Below are 27,385 nucleotides of genomic sequence, written 5' to 3'. Positions count from 1 at the left end.
ATAAATAATATATAGATATATAGATATGGCCTAATAATTAATAATAAGTATTAAACAATTCAAATATTTTATTTATGATTTATGATGTTATACGTAGGTAGTAAGTAAAAAGGTAATAAAAAAATTAAAGTTGACAATAATAATATTAATAAATAGTAAAATAACTAGTATACATGTAATTAAATAAAAAAGTGTAAGTATATAGAATATATATAATATATATACAATCCTAATTAGTAGAACAATGATTATTTATTTGCCTATAATGTAACTTATTTATTAGTAATTATATGGAATTATCACTTTTAATATAGAATGTATTATGTTCAATAGACATCTTATAAAATATAATTAAATGACAAATAATAGTGATTATTATTCTTTACAACCTATGTATTATATAGTAGTCATTTTAATACGGTCTATTCGATGAAAAAAAAATAAAAAATTTTAAGAATATAAATTTATGAAGATCTATATTTTTTTTTATTCCATATATTAATTTATTTGAAATTAATCTACATATGTACCATTCGTAGCGGTAATGATAATCATTGAGATTAATTTCTACACGGTTTATTATTTTTCTGTGACTTTGTTACATTTAAAAATTCAAAATAATCGAAAAAAAATATATATCATTCTTGAGAAAAACGACAATCAAATAAAATAAATATGTACCTAATCATAATTGAGCGATTTTTTTGTAACAATACAGTCGTTCATAGAGATTACATAATCAAAACAAAGCTATAAATTTAATTTATTATTTTTTTTTTTTAATTTTTAATGAAAACATAATTACACATCAATGTAAAATATGCATCTAAATAATAATGTATAAAATCAGAATATCATTATACTTACTAATAAAAAAAGTTATATTCGACGTTTAGAATTCAGTTATAACTATATAGTTACCTACTAGAACTTTTAAGAACTCACTTTGTTCAAAATTATACAAAGATTTCAACTTTAAACATCAATGAAAACTTTTTTTACGTTAAATTAATTTAATAAAACCATATAACGATTACAAGTTTTTTTTTTACAATTTTCAATTAATAAAAATTATAATTTAAATATTAAACAAATAATATGAATAGAACACCTTAAATTAAAATGTCAACTGTATTTAATTTTGGGATTATATAATATTACTCCAGAAATAATATTAAATTGGCACAAATAAAAATTAATTTTCAATAATGAAATAAACGATTTTTTAATCTTTTATTTTACTTTGATTGAAAAAAAAATTATTAAACACTTGTCGACTTTTAAAAAGGTATATAATTAATAATTATTAATTATACCAATTGTGATAACAAGAAAAATAAACTTTAATAATTATGTTAAAATTAAAATCAAAGATGTACGTTAAAAATTATAATATTTTGATTTTATAGGATAGGTAAAATATATATAAAAATAGATTAGTGTTCAGTTCAATTGTTTTTAGCAAGTTTTTATCAAACAATAAACTTGTGTAGTATATCATTATTAATGATGCGTGTTTTATTTGATATATCAGCTAAACATATCAAATTAAAAATTAACTTAAGTGACACTAATTTTGGACGGCCAATAAAATCCTATGTCCACTAAATCTGTGACAACCTGATGGCACAATTGCGTAGACAAACTGTTTTGCATGAGCCATAAAGGGCTGATGGGATCTGCAGGCTTAACGGTTTACATACAAAATCAATGGCCAGTGACCCGAATTCGAGGTAGGTACGCTACATCTGCTGATTCGCACACATCAGTGCGTACAATGTACAAAACACATTAATTTGTACAAATAATATTTTTGTATTACATAATTTTTACTACATCATATCATACGAATGTTATTTTGAAAAATCGGATTAAAATTGAATGTATTATTAAACACAACAATAATTCAGTAATGATAGTAAACAAACCAATTTGAAACTTAATTACATTTTTGTTCATAATGTGTAGAGTAAATATGGATATGGTAACAAATTAGAGAAAATGCAAAACAAATAAATGTATGAACGGTAGTTACAGGAATTTTTATATTGAGTCTCGGTTCACTCATCCAGACACTAGACAGTGTTGCATTATTATTTTAATTTCAAAAACAATGATAGCCGTTGTAGGATAACCAAAGTAGTAAAATGATATTGAACGGAAACTTGGTAAACTGAAACGGTGTTTATACTGTTAATTGGGAATTCTAAGTGCTCATAAAACAAAAGTTATGACTTTATGAGTAACGTTCTATTAATATCATTGTAACATTTGAAATACTAATAACTTAATTTAATACATTTCTGATTAAATAAAAAGTAAAATAGTAATATTTATAGAACGAAAGGGCAATAGAAGATGTTTGTAAAAAATTGGATATACTTAGAATTTTAAATAAGTTCTACAGTTTTATGAAATTAAATTATAGATTTTATGAGGTGCACTTGACTATATTTATTTGTGGTGAAATAAATATATTCAAAAATGTATTAAAATAAATATACCTATTTACCTTAAAAACAACCGTAAGAGATATGATGAAAAAATATTAAACAAAATAAATGGCTAGGTTTTATTGTTTATTATGCACAATGCACGATACGATTTTTAATTTATAAAATAATCTTTTTATTTGATATAAAAAAAAAATAAATACTTATGTTATTAGCGTTTCATCGAACTCCAAATAAAATTCATATTGAATACGAGTATACTATTTCACTATTTCAATTTAAAACAATGAATAATTCAATTTACTGTAAACAACAACTATTCTAAGAGATCTGACCTAAATTCAATTTCTCAACAATCAATGTTTGATGTTGTACGCATTGGAGTAAATAACATAACTATTCGTCTACACACAGTAGGTTATTAAATGTAAAATGTAATATTCGAATTGAAAAATTATACAACGATTGATTTGACGGTTTGCAGAAAATCAACAGTAAAATATCGTACTCGGTCATTCGTTAAGCGCACATACATAATATAATTATGTTTGTGTATACCAATAAGGCAGTTATAAGTCCCGAAAGTACGATTTGCATTTTCCAAAGGTAATTTTAAACGTAATTCCACTTGTTATTCATTATCCGGCCAAAATAGGACGTGCTGGGTTTAACGATTATGAGAAGCCCAGGCAGGATTTGTACGCCACCACATCTAAAAGGGACAGACAGGGGGGCACATACACGGTATGGTTCATAGTTTTAGTTCATCAAGTTATTTTATAATAGGAGAAACCAACTTGTTATTCGGTGTGACAAAATCGATGGAACCGCAAGAACAATATTATTATTACGACTCGGAAACATCGTCACGGGACGTAGCCTGTCGAGGATTTAAATAATTGTTTTAAGGAAAATACGACACCACCATAATAGTGCCGATTGTAAATCAAGATGGTTCTTCATTATTTGGACAATAAAAAACCAGACATAACTGTAGAAGAGTAAGGTAGAAACCCCCAGGGCACGACAAAAATATTTACAGTCCGGACAAAACTCTCTACTATAACGTTTATTCTTTCACGACTCCATTTTATATTATATTACGTCAAATAAATATGGTGGGTGTATGTATTATTATTTGCACCTTTTTTTCCATAGTTTTATGCGAAATATACGATATTTACAAAATTCATATTGACAAATATTTATATTGAGTGTCAAGAATATTTTTAAAAACAAATTTTCAATTAAGTTAGCTTTAAATGATATATAAGAGAGTATATCCAGAACCAGGAAAAAAAAATATTTTATTAAAATTAATATATTGTTATAATTTAATTAATAAAATTGTTTTATTTGTTAGCCTATTTGGTAATTATATATTAAAACGAAAATAATATAAGTTTATTTATATCAAAAAATCTACTCAAATACTCTTAAATTATAATATTTTTATTATATTAACAACGTAGCGGTTTTAGATGCGATTAAGTTATATTTCCATTAGACACGCATCTCAACTCTTAATTACAAGTAAAGTTATTGAAATATTATACTACAATATACACATGCTACATATACATGCATTTTATCATATAGATAATAGATAAAATAATGTAAATTATATACATCGCATATTTATTTTTACATTTCATTAAACTTTGGTTAATACAAGTTTTTTCTACTGATAATATAACAATAATAGTGTTAGCGCAAAATATATAGAAATTTACGACGAAGCACTATATAATTATAAATATGATAAAGTTTTCAATGCCTAATTTATCAACGCTGTCATAAGTTAAATATGAAATAGGTTTAAATCGACTTGAATAGTTTCCAAGAGAACTTTACATTTAATATTGGGTATTGAGGATTAAATGAGATTTTCTACAGGATTTGAAGGGGTTTTGAAGAAGTGAAAGTCTATAATTATGATTGAAGAACGTTTGAACATAATATAAATGAATAATCCGGATTAGAGGTATTTCATATACCCATCACACGCATTTTTAATAAATAATTATGTAGATTTTAAAATAATGGTGATTTAATTTTTTTTTTATTATTATTACATTACTAGATAAATATATATTACACTAAAATTTATTTTTACATTTTAAAATAATTCAGAAAAATGTTTATTCATAGTATAGCATTTCATAAATATTAAGTTATTTTCAGTTTTTAATTAATCGTATACATTGTATAATATACAATTAATATTATATATATATATATAGGTATAATATATGCAACATTTCATGGAATAATTGAAATTTGAATCAAGACATAAATAAATTATACAGGTAAATATTAATTACTAATATTAAAACCCCATTATTAATTATACTTAATTCATCTGCAAGACTAAATTATAGTTTTAAGACATTTTTCATCTAATGAAAATACATTTAGCAAGAAATATGATTTACATTATATCACAGAGTCATAAGTTCGAAACAATTTAATTAGCAAGGATAGCTAATGTTTATATACATTTATTATTAACGTTATATATTTAAGACCAAGTAATTTCAATAAAATATCGTACAATATGGAATTTATTATGACACACCATATATTATGCATTCAATATGTCAACAGATTTCTTAAGACGTCCAATAACGTAATAAATATGAATGAAAATATATCATATCACAAATTATAAGAGCTTTGCAGCTGATCAACCTGTCACACACGATTATTTCACACGACAGATCATGGTGAATAAATTTAAGATTTTTTTTTCATTTCATTCATATATGCATCGATTAAATATTAAAAATCAAATGTTAGTTACGTTTCAAATACAAAAATTATAATAGTATAAATAATAAAACTAATTTTTGTTCACAACTTTTTAAGATATAATCAGATATTATCATTAAATAATTAAACCACAGTTAAATGGCAAAAACAACAATAGCGTGTGTAAATTAACATTTAACACCTAAATAATGTAATAAAATCAAACACGTTGAACATAACGTTTAATATTATATGTTAAAATACGGCTAAGACCATAATTCATATTGTAAAAACTCAACATGACTAATTTATATTTTGTATAAATATTTAAATCTAATAAAAAAAATGATAAAATAATCGATCATAATATTATCAAGATGTAGTAAATTTTATTTATCTACATATTCTCAACACTGACTATATGTTTATTGCTACAGCCAATTTATTATTTTATTATATTCTTTCGGGGCATATACAATGTTGAACGTGTTATGTTCGAGACTTCTATGTACCACAATTGCCTATACAGTAACGCCTGGTAAAACACGCGGATATACGTATGAGCTAATAATAGTAAACCACGTTCAAAAACAAGAGAAAAGTTAAACCTGTCATCGTGTGACACTGATGAATGAAAAAGAAAGGAGGTGGAGGCAGGTTTTGGTCTTCGAATCCGGGTCAAACTATTCGCACATAAAATCAGACCAAGGGGTGAGCGCCCGGGAAAAGCATTTGTCCTTGTCGCCCTCCTCTCATACATATTCCGCACTATTAGACCCGACATAAATTACCAAATGTCCCCCTCACCCACCAGCCACAAATTCTAAAAGCGTACAGACCGAAACCTTATGATAAATATCTTGTGGAGAGCTGGAAATAAAAAAAAAACCTCGACTGTCATTACATGATTGTGACGTCACTAAAAAAGGGTAAACAAATCGAATACGGTATATATAAGTACAAAAAAAAATATAATATAATATAAAATATTTCATCTAAAAACGAAATTTAATATTAAATACAATACAGAAAAAAAATACCCAGCTATGGTAGGAAAGCGCAAAAAAACGGATACATTGGGTACTCGTATCTCCTTATTTCACTCACCATGAACATGATCTTAGTGTATTATGAGTTACTCATAAAAAACAATAACAATTGATAACTAGCAAATTAAAAGGATTCTAAAATTCAACCTTCTTTTAAAATAAAATAAATTATGATTATTAATTATAAAACCGTTTTTATTTTTATGTTGAACACGTAGATGCAGATTCACTAAAAAAATGCATGTTTACTTCTAATTTATTATTTTATTAACTATATTATAGTCAAAGGCATATCATTATATTATTAAAGAACCATTCACTGAATCTATCAAAGACTCAATAGTTGTATTCGATAAATAAAATTAATATTTATATGTTACCGTCTGAATTCAATAAAAATTGATCAAACAAACTTGAATATTTATAATACAGAAATGTGTGAATCACAGTATTAATATAGGTACAGAATTTGTTTTATTATTTTTTTTTTTTTTATTAAGCTAACATGGAATATTTGCAAGGGTAGGTAATTGTAGTTATTTACACTTCATAAGCCGTCTATTGAATCAATGAATACAGACTGCATAGTAGGTAATTTTTTTTTTAGATCACATAACTTTTTAACTGTTGTATTTCTCTAGTAAGCGTTACAACCCTCTACATGTAGTTTCATTGTTTTAAAAAAAAAACCCCTCTCACTATAATAATTTTTGCCATTTCTCTTATACTTTTATTATTATTTTTTTGTCTTTATTGTTGCGACGACTCTTTTGTACATCCGGGTCGAGGGGTTGCCCTTGTTTCATTTTCTTTACAATTCTTTTTTGTGAAAAGTGCAGAGAAGAAAATATCCCTGCCTCTTATGGCGTATTATTGCGGAAAAAATCTGAACGACAGGTGGTATGACACACAAATAACTTCCAAGAGAAAATTTAACAAAAAAAATAATATTATGTAGATTAACAAAGAAAAAATAGTCTGATTATGAAATGAGTATTACAAAATAAAATCATGTTCAGATCGCGACACTCAAAAAAAATTAAGTTACATTGTGACTCGAGAAGGTTTATCATGTTTATACGAAGACTTTTATTTGACTGTTCAACAGCTTATTAAATTACAAAAAAATAACAACTAAAAACTATCTATAAATCTAAAACACAAAAATTAAATATATTAAAAACGTATACTTAACGATAATATTATTTTTTAAATTAAAAATTACATATTATAATATGATATTTATTTATATGAAAAGAAAAAAATATTTTGTATCCGTTCAATTGTATATATTTTAATTAAATTAAAATAATTAAGTATTATGTTTATAACTACGAAAATTAAAATCGTTTAAACATTATACATTCTAATTTGTATTTGAAACGCTACTTTAACTCAAGGATATGCAATTGATAAAATGTCACGAAAATATCTTAAGAAAATAATAATAATAGTAAATATCTGAATCGTACTTTGGTGTATTTAAGTATATGTTTATAAAATCAATATCGAATAATAAAATGCATGAAAAAACCCTAGATGTGACATAATGTAACTCAAAACAGACACGAGACGGTAATGTGCCTAAATTGCCTATTTAAAACGCCGTGTTATAAAAATCTAAAAAAGTTTAGTAGTGTTAACAGCATACGCAGAGTGAATTGTCACGAATATACAATGTTTGGTACAATAACATTTAGCTAGGCTGAACTAACTATAAAAAACAATTAGTACAATTTATATAGTTTATTATAAATAATGACCTATTTTATTTATTTATTATACATGGACCCCAACATAATAATATATAATCATCTTTTTTATTTTTATGAAGCTTCCATTATGGCATATCAATTGTCAGTGTCTTTAGTATTATGTTACGGATCGTTTGAGTGTTTTATAATGCGTGTCAATGGTCAATCCACATCTATATTCACTCACCAATAAATATTTTAATCGGCTAAACATTTTGATATATATAAATATTTTTTAATTATTATTATAGTTTATTATAGTTAAAACTTTTTATACATGGTTATTACGACCCGACAAATTTGATGATCAAAATAAATGTAAAATTAATGATGAGTCGAATTAAAATTGCTAAATTATATTGTTAAAATTTAAAAAAAATAAAAGAATAATTAAAAAGTTGTAGAGTTAAGTGGAATGAGACCGTGTATTTTTTTTTTAAATATACATATAATTATAAATTATATATTCAAACGTGTATTATTCGAAAATAATGAAACATTAGCAAAACATTTTGTTTAAAACACATTTTATAATTCTTTATGTCATTTCTATTATAATCAAGTAGATGCTAAGTAATATAAGCATTGAGCGAGGATAAAATAATATCAGTAGTATTCTGTCAGTTCAGATATTGTCCTACACGACGTCCTCTGGGAAAACTAGTACTAATCAGGCGATGACGCAACACAGCTGCTTTTAACTAGAATAATTCAGTTTAGTTCCAAGAACATAACTCAAATATTATACTTACACAAATATAAATAAACCATGATAAACAATAGTATTCAGAATAATTATTAAATTGTGTAGTTCATTTATAAATTCAAAACAATCAAACAAAACGTGTATCACTGAAGAAAAAAATTAAATCTTATTTACATTATATTTAATGTACAAAATAAAATTAATTATATCAATGTTGATATTTATCAATTCTCCAATTGTTATTAAATAAAGATCAAGATTGTAAGTGTGTTAAGAGAAAAACTTTTAAAATACTCGATGAAAGAATGATAAATATTAATTTTATATTCCACAGATATTTTAAAAAAAAACACGAAATAATTACAATTAATTTACTTTATTAAATCTTATTGCTGATATTAAATTGAGAAAAAAAATCTATCCTTTATTTTGTGGGCGGCTGATGTATAGTCAAAATTAAATAAATATCAATAATAATGAATTCGAATTTTATAGAGAAATATGTATCTGACTTTAATATCTAATATCTACGAGACTCAAAAATAAGCTATAAAAAAAATAGTTTTTAAAGAAAATTCTAAATCTATAAATTATTTAACTAAAGAAATTTATTTAATTTCAATACTATCGAACTTAGTAGCGAACAATCATAAGTGACAAAGAGAAGAAAATAAATTACATTTTTATTCAAACCAATAACACTGCGTCATTGCACAAAATGCAATCAATCCATTACAAACTAGTATTTTTTTTTCAAGTGTTAATTTTTTTTTGTTTTTTGGATATTTTATTAGTTGGAACATAAATCCAATCTTTAAATCTATTGGAGGCTAAGAAAAAAAATGTCAAAAGAACACAAAAAAAAAACTGTCGCCAAACCGTTTTTTTTTTTTTAATGAGGTTTCTTAAACTATTTACCATATTTATAAAGATACTTTGTAAAAGGTACCTACTGCTTTTAAATGTGAGTATATTACAACATGATAAGACCTTGTAGACACGATTTCGTTATTGTTAGAAAAATAGAATCAATTGAAAATTCATATTATAATATATAATAAATTATGCAACAAGGTTAAAAATGTGTATGATCGATACAATATATGGTGGCGTTGGTAAACAACACACAGTAGACGATTATACGTCGACAACAACGGCATCAACCATTATTCAAATCATTCTGGGAAACATTAAATTTAACGTTTATTGTTCCAGAACTAATAGACGTTTAGACAGGTTATTAATTACTGGCAGCTGGCATTGTACATTGCTGGCGAACACGGTAAAGGTGTACGGGAAAAACGCACACGGAACCAGCAAAGGCTGCGCGCGCGCGGTGGGGGGATGCCAGATAGAAAAGGACCATAACAGCCAGGACGAAGTTCCGTTTGGGGATTCGATCGTGACGCGTTTACAGTGGTCTATATATGTGTGTGCGTGTGTGTAAAGCACTATTGTGCTAAATCCCCTCTCTTGCCACCGTCCTTATTGGCGGTTTCGACGAGCCGTTATTAATGTCAACCATGCGCGGGTGTAAGTGAACAGGACGGACAGGTGAAGGGGATTTAACCAACCACCTTTGGACCCAATTCCGTTATAGGTTCTACATTACCACCCCGTGTCTTTCCTGTTGGCATTATTGGATTTTCGCCAATATCGAATACACATACACCAGACACACATACACTAGATAGATAAATGAAAGGATGGATAGATAGAGCATTGATAGAAAACTGCGTGTGCTCAGAATGAATGGAAAAAACACGAAAAGGAAATAGAATACGATATATACTATATATAATATTATCTATTCGTAATTGTGTATTATATAATGGTTTCACCACGTTGTGCGCATTATACATTCATAAAACGGTTGTATTTATAATGGAAAAATAACGCCATGGAAAATCACGTCTCAAATAGACTAATGGTATAATCAATATATACTTCAGTTTCATTTACCATTATATTACAAAATATATTTCTCACGAGTTACAAAACACAAATCGATAGCAAAACAATATATATTGTGCCCGTGATAAACACAAAGAAAAGGTGTAAATATCACGATGGGAATTTGTGTACAAACACGCTCGTTTAAATTAACAATATACTCATATATCTACGTATATGATGGATTGATTTTTGGTAACATTTTAAAATCGTTTGCTAACATTGTTTTAATATAATATTAATATGCAGCATTAGAATAGTACATTTTTCATATGACAAATTATGTGCAGTAACCTTACCTTTCGCGTGTTCTGGATTTTCCGTACCAGAACGCATGATATCATTTAAATAGTGTTCAAGATTGCGCATGTTGTCCAAAGGTCCGGTACCGTTTCCGCATCGTTCCTGAAACATATCAAATACATCAAATTCGTATATTAGGATATTAGAACATATCATTGGTTATATACTTAGTGAATTTATTTGTTACTTATTCTAAAAAATATAAATACATAAACTAAACATATTTTTACATAAATAAATGAATAAATCATGTTTTTAAATTTGAAAGAGAAAAAACAAAAACAATTCTATACATAATGTTATATATAATACGAATAGCTAATTACTTCATGAAAATTTCAATTTCGTATTGAAATACAAAGGTTACTTTAAACCTGAATAATTAAACTTATTATGATAAAGAGTAATGAATATTTTAATTTTGAATAACTCTTTAATTGTAAATTGTTAATTAAATTTTCATTGAAACCCAAATGCTATTTTATAAAGCTTCTATTGTTCATAATTTATAATTTATAATTTTTGTTTTTTAAGTTTTTAAATACAAATATAATTTCATTGATCATTCAATGCATAGTTAAACATAATAATTGATTGCAATTAATTTAATGTATCAATATTATTGTATATAGAATGTGGATTTTTTTACATACATATACCAAAAGTATAATAAAAAAATAAAAAAACTGTTTTAATACGTTTAATGACTTCTAAACGATATTCATAGTTATAATAAAGTAAAATTACTAAAATAACCAAAAATGCAAGAATATCAAATTATTTAGTTAGTCAACTACATAAATGTAATAGATAGAGTTTTTGGTTTGACTAATAATACAAGTATAATGTAAGCTGGTTTCTAACGCATAACTCTGCCTCTGTCTACGTATCTTCTTAACACGTCATTAAACGTAAAATGTTAAGAAACGTTAATATTTAATAATTAACATCTGAAAATGTTCACTACTATATGCTGTATAACTATAATGAAAATAATTCTTGTTGGTTTAAATAAATAATATACGATCTTTGTTCTAGGTAGTGGATTCATTCAAAATTGTATTAATTATTCAAGTATAAAAAGGATAATTCACATAAAATTAAAAAATACATAACACATTATGTCAATGTATTGTGATTTGGTACAAAAAATATTGGTTAAGAAACAAGACCGCAACTAAATTTTCAATGTGACTTAAATATATATATATATATATATACATATCCTTATAAATAATTTGTATTTTATATTATTATCAGAAGAGAATTTTGGACCTTTTCGTATAAATTTATTAAAATATTATTATCGATTCAAAACATCAACATCATGTATAGCACCTACATAATATGTTTTCGTTTGATCATAACTCATAGTGCATAATATTTAATCATATATATGCATATATTATGAGCCTAAAATTAAATTATATTTAATGGGAACTAAAATTGATCAGTTAAAAACCTTTTAATTACATTAAACCTTGATTATCATTTGGTCCCTTTTGTTTTTACACTTCATAATGATACTTGGATTAATATCATCCAATAATAATAATAGCTTTTAGTTATATATAAATAAAATATGTATATCTATATAATTTATTGGATTACCTATATAATTTCTTTATGATTTTTTAGGGTTCGTAAAATTTTATTAAAAACAACTTGGAGTCCCAAATAACATCCTGTGCCAAACCGAAATTCCTACTGTTTTTATTATAACATAATAGTTTGAGAAGGGTGCACAAGGTTTCACCAACAAATCCAATTTTTTGTTTTCATCGCCATAGGGTTTTGTATTAATTGGCAAAATTAGAAAATATACACCATTCATTAGGCTGATGTCCATTAGTATAGAGTTTATAAGTTTACTCTTCTTAATGGCTAATGGGTAGCTATTATCAAAGACCCTCTCAAACTGCCTACTATGTATGATGATAGTAGTGTATTATTTTTTTTAAAACAAAATCATATAAAGTAAATTACAATAGTCTTGTATAAAAACAGTGAAAATTAAAAAAAATGAATATTTTTTGGAACCAAATAGTAGTAGTTAAGTAGTACTATACAATATTTCAATAGTTTAAAATATATAGAGATAAGTTTGTTGTCAGTTTTTCCAAGTCACTCAATAAAATTTAAACATAACAAAGAATTTTATTTTAAAATTTAATTTCATTATATGCCTGTTATTGTATGTTAGTTGGGACAAAATTTGATTACTTGTGTTTAAAATATTAAGGACAGACAGTATACATTATACACCACAAAACACCTTAATATAATTTCACAATAATATCAAATACAATAACATGTCAGATTTTTGGCATCAATCATATAAAAAATAATATAGAATTAAAATCATATGTTATAATATATTGTACATTATGCTTCTGAATATAAAACTAATCAAAATTATTAAAATTGTTGCAATCATAACTTAGTATACTACGAGAATCTATAGTGACTGTAATAGTCTGTAAACTGAATAATATTATTATTTGTTTTAAATTATATGTAGATATGACGAAAATAAAATAAATTTGATACCTACAATTATATTATTAATATTATTTAAGAGTAATTTTAATTAATGTTAATTAATTGTTGGAGTTCATTTAAATTTTTATAAAATTCAACAATATATTTTTCTAGATGACGTCAAATTTTATAAAAAAAACAAATAAATAAATAAGGTACACCTTGTACAAAAAATCGACAAAATAAAAACTTAAAATACAAATTTTGATATCAGATTAAGGAACTTTATGTATACTTCAAGCTATTAATTAGTGTTGATTAAATTTGAAAAATCAACAACCTACATAATTTATTTAATTAATTGTGATATGGATTTTATGTGAATAAAAATAAAATAAGTACCCTATTATATTATTATATATATAATGTGTAGTTTTTTATTTTAAAAATTAATATATTTTAATGGTTTTACTAAGATGTGTAATTGTTTTTATAAAGTACGCATACGGCCATCTACTCTATCCTTCGAAAAATTATGTAAACGTGCAATATAATATATATCCACTTTAATCTGTTAAACTTTGACACATGTTATATTGTATATTTAAGAAGTAATTTTAGAAATAGTCTTGTGTATTTTTTTAAGAAAAATATATAATAAATATATAATTTTTAAAACGGTTAAAATATTTTTTTTTTAACATTTAAATATGAAGAACTTATCAGAATTACATTTTAAATGTGAATGTTATACAATATTCTTACTTATAAATTATCATTATTATAGTATATCTAAATTATAATAATATTGTATACCTAACGCAATATTACCTTGCACTAAAAATATGCAATCGAGGCGAGTTTCAAACACATTGTATAAGTGTATACACCAATCGTATTTATTGTATATGCATTAAAAGTTTAGAAGGTCTATTATCTATTTATTTATAAATATCAAGATGTTTAACAAATTAATTATTAACAGGTCAACAATTAGTTTTTTTTTTAATTTACGTTGGTAAGAATATAATTTAGATTTCAATAGCCTTACTCATATTTTGTTATAACAAAGTGTTTATCCAAAAATATATAAGAATAAGTTAAGATATATGCAAATGTTGCTTTTCTAATATTTTAACAAAAAAATATTAAAATATACATATTACATATATCTAATTCATGACGTTCTGCATTTAAAATACATAATTATAATACAACTAAAATATAATTGATGATTAAATAAATAACAAGTCCATAATAAAATCCTATTATCTAATATTATTTCATTTATGATTGATGACAAAGTTCAGTAACACGATCAATCTAACTAATAGATCCCATTTGTTAAAATAATAAGTTTTTACATTAGAAATATATTAATTAATAATTATAGTACTGAATTCGTTTCTATATATATTGAAAAACTTTGGTTGATTTAGAAATGAAATAAATTTTACAAAAATAGTTAGAAGTTGACATATCTGTAAAAATGTATACATGTTACAAAACACATTACAGCAATCAATAAGATAGGTGTTGAAGATAATGACAGGTCATCTTTCAGCATTGAATTAGTCCTCACTCAATTACTTGAATTAGCTGTGGATGATTATCTTGTAACGATCTAGCGTACATGTAGCACTTTCAGGACCTAACCTTTCAAGAATTGGTACAATATTTTATGATTTAATGTATACTTGTTTAATTTTATAATTTAAAATTTTTCTATTATTCATATTATGTCGTCTCCTTAATTCTACGATACGGATATATATTTTTAATAATGCAAAACATTAAAATAAACTAAAATCCTTAAAATTCACAACGTCGTCCTATAATAATAATGTTAAATCTATATTCAGTTACTGAAAAGTTGTATCCTAAAAAATGTATATTGATATACAATAGTATAAGCGTATTATGAAACATATAATCATTTTAAAAACCACCAGCTTAGGGTTTTTATATATACCTTAATAAAATAGCAGATTTTTAGAGTATACTATGATAAAATAAAATGTAAATTGGTTTTCTTCTGTTGTAGACAGTCGACAGAGTAAGCGGAATAAATAAAATGCAAAGATACAAAAGGTTCCTTGACGAAATTAGTTTTCAAACTATTTTCGTACCCATCGGATTGGGATGAAAGAATTATTAAATTATAGTTGAAAACGGTCCATTTAAATCTTATTCTGAGCTTTAAATTGTGATAAAAATTTCTCTGATGATCTATTTTAAGAATACAATATGTATACTTAAAATGTGATAGTTAATAATGAACTTCATTGAATTAAACTTAATTTTCGTACCTAACTTTCATACTTTTTTTAAATCAAATTCTCGCATACAATCTCATAAGTTTTAGTTTAAGTTTTTGATTACTAGATTCGATTATCATTATTTCGATGACGAGTTTCACAAACAGTACAACAAGTAAAATTATTGAGTTAAATTTAATAATAGTATTAGAGTAGGCATTAAATTAAATTGTATATGCCTATATATATTTTTTTCATATGCTGCAATGATATTGATGGAAATATCAATTTGAATTCATTCACCAAGTAAACCAACTAAATTGTATGAAAATAGATGATGAACTTTAATATTTATAATAATTGAAATAACAACATACAGTGAAAAAGTATTCAAAAAGGGTTTTTTTTTCTTTATTATCCTTATAATTGAATATTTAAAATTTAAATTGCATAGAGAACAATAGAAAGTTTTACATATAATTGTGTTATTATTTTTTCCTGTTATAATATTATCATCAACTATACAACTTGTGTTATTTAAACTAAATCTTTTTCAATTATGGTCAAAGGTTCTTTAACCTGGAGTTGACTAATTTATTTATGAATTTAACCACGATTTTAAACAAAAAATACTATGTACTATCTGATTTCATAAATTTAATATTAGGGACATTCTCAATTTAAATTTTAATGTCAGTGATGATTTCTGCTAAAGATTTTCTTAATAAAATGTTTCTAATTTAATTTGATAATATAATTTTCTTGAATAGAGGATAATTCTAAAAAAACAATACAAATAAAATGTATGAGCAAATAAGAAATTCAGGTTACAAAAATAGAAGATGTATTAAACGAAATTAATGTAACATACATTTCTAAACAATTCATAAACAGGATGATCATTTTATCATGGAACAGTTTCAAATCAAAGTTTAAGGTATTTTTAAAAATATATATAATATTCATACATATATTTATATAGATGAAAACATAATCAAAATAAATATTATATATTATACATTTATTATGATCATGTTTTTTTTTACTTCATTAAAGTTCTTAAGTTAATTAAAAAAATCATATTTTCATTACAAAAATTAAAAATATATATTACCAATATTTAACTATAATTTCATCGATGTGACCGATATGTTATAACTTTATACGGAAACATTTTTTAACAAACATGTTCTTTTTTTTCCGAATTAGTTTTAAATACAGATAGTGAAAAAAAGAACTATTCAATAACCAGCTAGCTAAATAAAAAAAATTAATTAATATTTTTCAATGATATGTATATGGTTAAAGTAATCTCTTTAGTATGAAAATAATAAATACAAAACATACAATAATTTAATAGAGTATTGAGAATTCTATTTTAAAATAATCTTCTTGAGTAAAAAGTATTATAGGTTCAACTAATCTACTAGTATGATTTTGAAATATCTATTGTAATTTATAAATAACAGTAACATTATGTTTATAAAGTTGAAATATAATTATGAAATAATAAAAAATGTATTTGACCTAGTTATGATAGAGATCCATATAAGTATAATAGTATAGTTAATAAATAATGATTCCACAAAAGCATAGTAAAAAGAATGGGCAACATAATGAAAAATATAAATGATTTTTACATATTTTTTTTTTTTTTAATCATCACAAGTTATTATTTGATTAAAAACCTGTTAACACATTCGTTACCATAATAAATGGTAGGTACCAACCTTAAGACAAAATAACATATCTGTTGAAAAAACAATTTTTTTTAATGATCGTACAAACTAGGTGCCTATTATAAATACCAATATACATTTACTTTTACTATGTATATTGGACCGATTTATATGATATGCATAATATATAAGTAATTTTTGGATAATTATTACTTTTATATTATAATGTGCCTATTTACCAACAAATAATATCAAATTCTACACTATTGGTAATGCTATCGACTCACTTATAGTCGTGGAGAGTATAAAAAATGTAAGTTTAATATCTAACATTGAATTATGAAATTGGATTTTTATAAGTTTTCAAGAATATAATTTGCTTTATTATATAGATAAGTTGTGTTGCAATCATAGAATTATTTTTATAGATAATTTCGCTTAGAAACGTATTAAAATCATATAGTGTACAAGACACAGCTATAGGTACCTACTAATTTTAGAACGTATTTAAATTAATTCCCAAATTATATTAAACATCAATAAAAATATAGATTATGTTATAGGTACACACCGTTATTTTCGTTGAAAATAATATTTCGATTTACAATGATTGAAAGGATTATATAAAGTTTAATTATATTCATGTTTCCTATGCACATTATGCATATACACGTTTTTATTTACAATTTCAGTTGATAAAAAGTAATAGTTACACAGGAGTAAGAGAAAACAGTGCTAATGGTCCACGGTATATACTAAGCTCAATAAATATCACAGATCTTTTAAACCATAACCCTAGCGACAGAAATACTGCTTCTATATGCTTTTAGTACACGTCATAATATATTATGCGTCCTTATTTAATTACTATTTTCACACCAAAAATGCATACAAAATTGCAATAGTTAAAAAAACATAAATTAAATACTATCCTATAGGCGTAAGCAATAACATAGTTTTTATTACAATGTGCATATTATTACAATAGAAAAATATCAAATGTTAATGGATTTCAATTTAAGTATATCAATTTTTACGCACAGTAATGTACTAATGTTGAACGGTGAAAGATATACGCAAGCATATATCACGAGGGAGAAGAGAGTGTTCTGGCGAGACATGCGCCCGTCACCGCTCCCATCGTACTGTATTATAATACACACATCCGAACTACGTTTCCGGAAACTATATTAGGGGACGTAAGTAGTTAAATAATTAATGCCGGCACACAATGCCAGAAGGCAACCATGTTGCACAGCACACGGTGAGTGTATAATAGTATCTATACAGAGTGTTCGCGTCATGAGGTGCCTACCTCATCGGAATAGACGCGATGACTGAATCGAAATATTGTCGGACCTCGTCTAACTACCATAATAATAAAATATTATTTAAAATATTGTAAACTATTCTTCGGAAACATCGCTCACCGCTCATAACACGACAATCTTTAGATGGTAGGTAAGTATATACGTAATTATATAGGTAGTTATTATATCGCGTTTCAGATATGCGCCACCATTTGTTTCCGGTCTGACCCTAATCTATTCTATCTACCATACCAGCATACAAAAGTTGTGGAGTTGTGCAACGCGCATTTAAACTGTGCTAAAAATACGAAGTACGGGAGCAGAAAAGACAAACTTCGTTGTAACGTGTGTCGTATGTGTGTATGGCAACAAAAAGTTTCTAGCTTGCAGCATGCAAAAATCGCGGCGGAACGAATACTGTGACATTTAATTTAACATTTTTTATTGCGCATGAAAAAACAAAAAATAAAATCTCGACGCACCGACACCAGAAAAATAACTATGTGGCATCATCATATATAAAACGTTGACAGAATAGGAAAACGAAAGACACGACGATGTATTTACAAGACGCTTTTCTTCAGATCATGTTATACGTGGATGTTTTTGAGACTTTTTCCCGCCAACGGACAAAAGCCCTACGCGGTTCTACGATAAAGAAAAAAATCCACAGAGTATGTTTTATACACAACTATATAGCTTAGCTTTAATTCCGTACACTCATAGCGTATGGATGCGTTCGCTATAGGTCGTCAGTCGTTGCAAACAAAAAATAGTGGAAAAATATTTATCAATAAATGAATTTCAGGCCTCCCCAGCTATGCTCAAATCACTAAATAAACACACAACGCGAAAATACAAATAATTACGCATGCGTTATAAACCTGTATAGAAACATATTATACATACCATATGGCATATAAAAAAAAAATTTAACGACAACGATTCCAGGTCAGACGATGAAAAAACTCTGCCAACGTAGCCGTCGTAGTTGTTGCGAAGGGTGTATTTATTTTCATTCGAGAATTATCATCATCGCCGCTGGTAATTAATAGTGCAAAGCGGGAAGACGAAAACTTTGTTTCCAAACCGGAGGAAAGACTATTTATCACTGCCCGTCGACAAAACGCGAGCACACACGATATTATATAAAATTATTTTACTTAATAATTATTATATACGTGACACGTATCACCAAATAATTATGACAAACCGCGGGACGATCCCCTCACTTAGAAAAATTATAAATATTTAGTAAGGTGACTTAAACCAGACATGAATGATTTTGAATGAAAAATTCAGCAACTCCCTCATAAAGTTAATTTCTGTTGTCTCGATTTTATAAATCCAAAAATTCGTTTAAAACTACGATAAAACAAAATATATAAAAACCCTCTGAATTCAATCTGAGAAAAGAATTCATAAATTAGCAATTTGTATTCTATTTTTCATTATTAAATGAAGGTGTATAAGTACCTATATACATAGTTCTGATAAATGATTAAGTTACATATCATATATAGCGTATTTTTGAGCTTATGTTTTATTTATTTAAAATATTAATTAATATAATCATTGTTACAATGTATTACAAAATGAATATTAAATATGAAATAACGAAGTGTATCTATATTATAGGAGGTTTTAGGGATGGGGTGATTTTTCGGACTGAGGAAACGTCACAGTATCGTTACCTTCATATTGTATTCACATGTATACCATAATATGGTCCACGCGAGTAATATGCGTTTTAATAATATAATGCGTCATCCCACGCCCGAACGTGGCATACCCAACCTTCTGAATAAATAATAAAACATTCGTTTCAAAGGCCGTCGCCATATATTATATTATACTATAAGACACACCATAAAATATTATAATATTTTAAGAGGACGCTACGTTGTCTCAGTCTTACACGCGCATATAACATAGCAAATCAACGTACCGAATTCTTACACCGGTTTAATCATAATTAATATTAGTGTACATTTACATACTATCAAACTTGTAGAGTAGAATATATTGTAAAATGCACCCAAGTGAAAAGTTTTTTTCCATATATTTAATTTAAAACGAGTAATATACATTTTTTTTTTAAATGAATTATATAAGTACTTACTTCAACTTATTTAAAATATATATATATATGATAAACATCTTATGTGTATTCGTTAAGGGACAGTTAATAACATTCTCCTCTAAAATTCAAAAATTCGTTGAATCTAATCAAAATTGAATATGGTTAATAATATAAATAATATATGGGTTATAAATACATGAACAGTATAAATATAATATAATTTGATAAAATATGTATTTGTTGAATGCAACAAAATAACTTATAAACGTTGAATCAATTTAATCTAATAAAAATTTAATAAAGACAATAATATAAAAAAATAAATAAATATATGATACAATTATAACCATGAATCAATAAAATAATTATCTTAGTAAAACGTTACTTTTATACTTTTTTGACAAACTCTAAGCATGTTATGATATTATTTCCATTTAATTTTCTAATCAGATATTCAATAAATAAAATATTGTTTCAGTGGGGTTCCCTGAATGTGTGTACATATACATATTAGCTAGCTTTTAATTAACATTAAAGTATCAATATGAATTATTTTTAAAACATATAGAAATAGAAATATGTACATATTTTTATAACAACTACTAAATTACTTAATTTGTTATGAAAAAAAACTCGAACTTGTTCATGTATAGTTCACTGTAAGTATGATCTTTTATTTGCACACATTGATAAAAAAAGAATAATTCATCTAGAATATTATTTTTGATCCAACATCAGCTAAATCTATAACTCTAAAATCAATAAGTTGTGTTTCTGATAGAAAAAATGAAAAAAAAATCACAAACGTTGTGTAGACGACTCAAAAAGAATATTCTAAAAATATATGACAAATATAATATAATATAATATTTGCAACCTTTTCATTCGTCTCATATTCTTTAACTAATTCTAGGTCATAAATTATTCATTACCAATAATTTCCTTGATGAATCTTCCGAAATTAATAACTTTAAGTGCCGCAGTAATGTGATTGTAATTCTTGTTTTTGTATTTTTTTTTAATATACTAAAGACACGAAATAATTATTAAAAAGGTCGTAAACTATAAATAATTGGCAAGAAAATTGTGTAAGTAAATTATTCAAAAGTGCCATCAACACAGATTTAATTTAACTTAAAAATTCTAAATTAGTTTGTCTTATGTAACTTTTCGTTAAAAAAATTACCAACAATTTGTCGATTTATTATTGCTTTAAATAATGTATCACGGTCGTGTTGAATGTCGCCAATGTTCATTAAAATGTCATCATTTACGTTGATTTTAAAATTTACTTAACATGTTTTCACGCTGCATTTCCAACGTTTTATAATATTTATAGCCAAAAATTTTTAAAAACAGACTCATGCCCATCAATTATTTTCAAATGCTTTTGATTTTCACTTATAATATTTTGCACTTTCATCATAAAAATGTAAAAACAAATCAGTAGTAACACCTTATCACATACAAAATACTTAGCAAGAACTACGATTTAACATTTTAACATAAAAGAAATACTTATCAGTATTAACAGTAGGTAACAATATCGGTTAATACTATTTTTTATTAAACGATACAATATATATTTTTTTATATCAGCTTGGTAAATTTGAAACAGTGTGAGAAACTAAATTATAAAATACTATACTCAATATACATTACTAGTGATATTATCAGATTTTGGCTGAGTTAAAATTAATCTCTATCGCTTTCCGTTTTGCTTCAATTTAAATAAATAATACAAACAACGCAATCAAAATGAATAATTTTCCTCATCTTGATTTCAGACATACCTTTGATGTAAATACAAAACAAATAGGTACAGATTCAACAAATGCTTAAAGACTGACGTAAATCCAATATCGTTAAGACACTAGTATTCGTTTTTATTAGTTTACACCAAAAATATGTCCAGAATTAAGAAAACAAATCATGGTTGCAAATAATAAAAGTAACCATTGTAATATTGTTCATAAAAGAATTTAAAATTTGTTTTTAAATATATTTTCTGAAATTTTTATATGCCTTATTTTTACTAATTATAATAGTGATATTATAATCTATAACCGAAACTAAATTCATGTGTGAGCTATCATATAACAACCTATAGGGGTTAAGAAATTAAGCTATAAGCACCGAGTCCCAAACAATTTATTGATAAAACTAGTTGAAAACAATCAAATCATTCAGATATTACGTAATTTCAATAGACGTACAGAAAAATTAAATACACAGAAAGATATTCGTATGCATTATATAATATATTTGTACATATAAGCAGCTTTGTCGTGACTGACAGGAAATCAACGTAGATCCCGAACTATAATAAGTAGTGACTTGGAATTTTGACAGCACCTACATTTCATAATGTAAGTGCACACTAAAAAAGATTTTACAAAATTCGCATTTTAAAGAAGGACTCACACAGGAATTGGTTGACTTACGAAAAACGATTATTATTTTATTTTTTTTTGTATATAGTTGTCATTGGTTAAAGAATATAAAATAGTTATTATAATAATTGGTTCTAAAATATTTTAGACCTGTATGGCAGCATTTTAAAACTGGTCGAACCTACCCATTTAACGTCACGCTGAACACATTTGTATTTAACGTGTGCATAGCTATTGTCGTGTTTATTTTTATTCAATTACAATTCGGATGTTTAAATAGTTTAATACGGTATTTGATGAACATCTAGGTTAACGGTTTTAATCCCAACAATAAAATCGCTGCATGGACAGATAAATATCAGACTTTCATCTACCACTGAAATTATAAATTAATATTTTTAATTTATTACTAAATTATAAGCATTTAATTATTTGAATATAAATTATAAGACATTCTTTTATAAAAAAAATGTTGAGTGTTATTACACTGAGTATTAAATAATGAATTTGACAAAGTATGAATCACATAAGAGGTGTCATTTTTAACGGCAAACTATGTCTAGTATAATAATATAGTCCAATATACCACGGCTATCCGTGAATTCATCCACATCTAAATCTTCGTGGTGCATCAAAGGTGACCAACGGTTTATTATAACATTAACATCTAGGTACCCTATTTAAAAGGTGTACCTGGAGCATCCAGATCTTCTCAAAGGAGTCTATTTTATAATTCCTGCAACTCACTCTGTCCGTAACCAGATTTCTTTCCCTACTAACCCCAGTCACACCAACTCATTAGATCATAATCACCCTCTTATAACTACTGAATGAACATTCCACTCCCCGATTAAATGTATATTATGTTCAACTGTATTGTTATATTTAGATTTAAATTGTATTAACACCTCTGGAAACTACCGTTTGTCGTTTATATATTGTAATAAAATAAATACATAATACAAATCACCAATAGTATAGTAAGAGGTCAAGTTATTATTAACCAAGATGACGATAAACGACAACTAGCTTATTATACTATCCAAGAACTCGGAACAAAATCTATTCATATTTATCGTAAATTATAATTGTATACGTTATAATATATTGCAACATATTTTCAGAACCCATGAATCTTAAAAATACATCACGGAGAACTCATGAAAAAAAAAAATACCTAACGACATACTCGTAATGGAATGCAATTCGTATACACCTTTTTTTTTATGAAACATAACTATTATCTTCTCGAGATGTTATTGGATACCAATCGTAACAAGTGCGCACGCTGAAGTAGGGTAGTATTTTGGTGAGTTTTCAATATTTATGTTGTTATTATATTATTAGGTATTGTTATTTTTTATATTACATTGTCGTTTGAGTTCTCAAACAATTACGCTGACTAAAAACGATTTATCGACGACCGGTTTACTTATATACTGCACCGTATATTATACACAAACATTGATATCGTGCGTTACACACGCATTTTTTAAATTATATAGAGCGATTCAATATAAACACGCTTAACCTTTAATCGTACATTTTATGTTCTTATTTTTTGAATCTTTTAAAGTATACCTGTTAATCTGCTATAAGTCTAAAGGCCAAATTACCAAATTATAAAATTCTTAAATATTTTATACAATACGTGTCCCGAGGCGAAATAAACTTCTTTTTAATTATTATAACTTCCTTCCAAGACATGAAAATATTTTTTTTTTTAAATGGGATAAGCGTAATTTAATTTAAAAAAAAAACTAGAATAAAAACAAAAATACGTAGTTATAATATAAAAAACAGTGATCGCAGAGAGAATAACCCTAAAATGGATAAGGGCATTATTACTATATCGGCACAGTTACTTGCGATATTTTTCGTATTTACCGAACTCCCCATGAGTACATATGAATTAGTAATATGTATTAAAACGGACATAGCGGCGGACTGTTATTTATTTTAATATTATACTGTTGTGTTATTTCGAGATTTCTATATAACTTAATCACGGTTAAAGGGACTATATTATAAAGTAGACAATATAATAAACGATGTAATATACAAAAACGTTCGGAATAAAAAAAAGTTCACATTACTTTGTAATGAACATTAAACATCCGGGTGAACTTTTTGCAGGGTAAATAATTATTGAACAACACAAAAAAGCAAAGATTTGTTAATGCATTTTTAACGTACAAAAAGGTCTCTGGCGCCGGTGCTTCAGATATTACATAATTTAATATTTTAAGTTCAAAATCGTATTCTGTTATTACATTTTACTTATAAATATAAAAATATGTAGGTATATAGTATATACTATTATACTAAATTATTCTAAATATGGATCCATTGGACGTGCTACTCAATGTTTTTAGTTAAAATATTTCTATTCAATTTTTCAAACATAAATAGCTATTATTTATCTTTAACTATTTTTAATTTACCATAAATTATTATAAAATAAGACATTTATGAAAAAAATCACACTGTATTTTATTGTTATCCTTATAATATTTAATTGTTCTTATTTTTTTCTAAACGGCAAAATAAATTTTAGATTTCCACCTGAGTTTTAAAATAATTATATTAATATAACATTATATTTATTTTGTCTGTGTATATTATTTTAAATAGATTATAGAATGAATACATCAAAAGTTGCGTATAATAATAATTTATGAAATCAAAAATTGCTTCCAAATATTAATATTTATTTATTTTGTTTTTAATTTAATGTACTTCATTGAGTTTCTAATTTTAGTTTCAAAATAATATGAAATGACATTGATTAGAAAAAAATGTATAAACATTACAACTTTTGACCCTAATAAAGTTATTTTATTTTGCTTATTTTAATTATAATATCAATAATTAATTTATCAAACCCGTTGTGGGTAAAATGAAATATGATTGAACCACCAAATTGTATACAAAAATAAACGTATCCAAATACCAGAATTCCATTTATATAAATTATGTTTACATTGAATAAAGGTTCATTCAAATATGTGGAAACTGAAACAATTATAAACATTTAAATTTGAGCTTCAAAACAATATCTATGTGTTATCCAAGTAATAAGGTATTTTTTATAATTATTAAAATTGTGCATTCCACCATAAATAAAAAATGCTACAACATACAAAAAAATTAGTTGAATATTAAGTATCATCATATTTATCATAAATTCTTCCAAAAAAATCAAACGATTTATACTTGATGATTAACTTATTTTTTATTATAATTAAATAATACTGGCTTGTAAATTTATTTTTAAACATATTGATCTTTCTATTTTTACTATTCAATGAAAACGTTGGAGTATCTATATATATTAATTAACAAGTTACTTTCCAAAGGAAATTGTTTCATAATTGTTTATAGGTATATACGTATAATGTGTAAAGAAAAAATAAAATTGTTATAAATTAAATATAAATAACGATTAGTTTTTTAAATAAATAAAATGATTAGAAATTAGTTAAATAATGAATAATCGTAATAAAACGTATCACTGATTAATTATTAACAAATATATAATATGCATGTACAGAATATTATAACAATACGTGTAAATTTTAAATGTAATGAATAGGAATCTAAAGGGAAAATTAATTTTAAAATAGTTATAGGTACCTATAAGTCAACATGTTCGTAACTGCGTTCTAAATTCATTAAATTAAATGCGTCGTGCTTGAAGAAGAATCGCGTCACTAAACAAGAATTTATAGTTGTAGTAATATGGGCACATCAATGGACACATACGTATCGTTTAAAATAACCAACAAGTAAAGAACGCAACTAGGGAAATGTAATTTTAAAAAAAACCATTACGTACGGAAAGGGACATATGCAATACCATCAATATACAGTTTGAATAATGAATATTATATAAATAAAGTTTTTAAATTAAATCATTTATTTAATATTATTTTATATTACCTATATAATATATTTGTCTAAATGAAAAGGACATATTATAAATGTTTATCGTAAAATTTTTACAATTTTAACCATAATTATAATTTAAACACTTTAAAAGTTTTGTACACTGCAGTTATTTGCTCCCTTTTGACCCATATTGAACTTTAGAAATTGAAAAATTCCTTTGGGAAGTAAATGCTTATAAATATTTTCGTATGAACTGCACTCAGTGTAACATACTTAAATATCCTAAAGCTTCAATTAAAAGTATTAAATCAAATATAAGAA

General features: G+C 25.3%; 1 protein-coding gene across 3 annotated transcripts in view; it reads right to left on the bottom strand.

Annotated features, from left to right (window-relative positions):
* The window catches only part of LOC132918409 (cytoplasmic polyadenylation element-binding protein 2-like), a 154,368-nt gene that overhangs the window by 80,700 nt on the left and 46,283 nt on the right, over positions 1-27,385 (bottom strand). For all 3 annotated transcript variants that reach the window (XM_060979622.1, XM_060979621.1, XM_060979623.1), the window contains one exon: positions 10,966-11,071. In XM_060979622.1, the coding sequence (XP_060835605.1) occupies positions 10,966-11,071 (106 nt within the window). The remainder of the gene's footprint in view (positions 1-10,965; positions 11,072-27,385) is intronic.

This window comes from Rhopalosiphum padi, chromosome 1, assembly GCF_020882245.1.
Source record: "Rhopalosiphum padi isolate XX-2018 chromosome 1, ASM2088224v1, whole genome shotgun sequence".
NCBI classification, from domain to species: Eukaryota; Metazoa; Arthropoda; class Insecta; order Hemiptera; family Aphididae; genus Rhopalosiphum; species Rhopalosiphum padi.
This window is presented reverse-complemented; position numbering and strand designations above follow the sequence as displayed.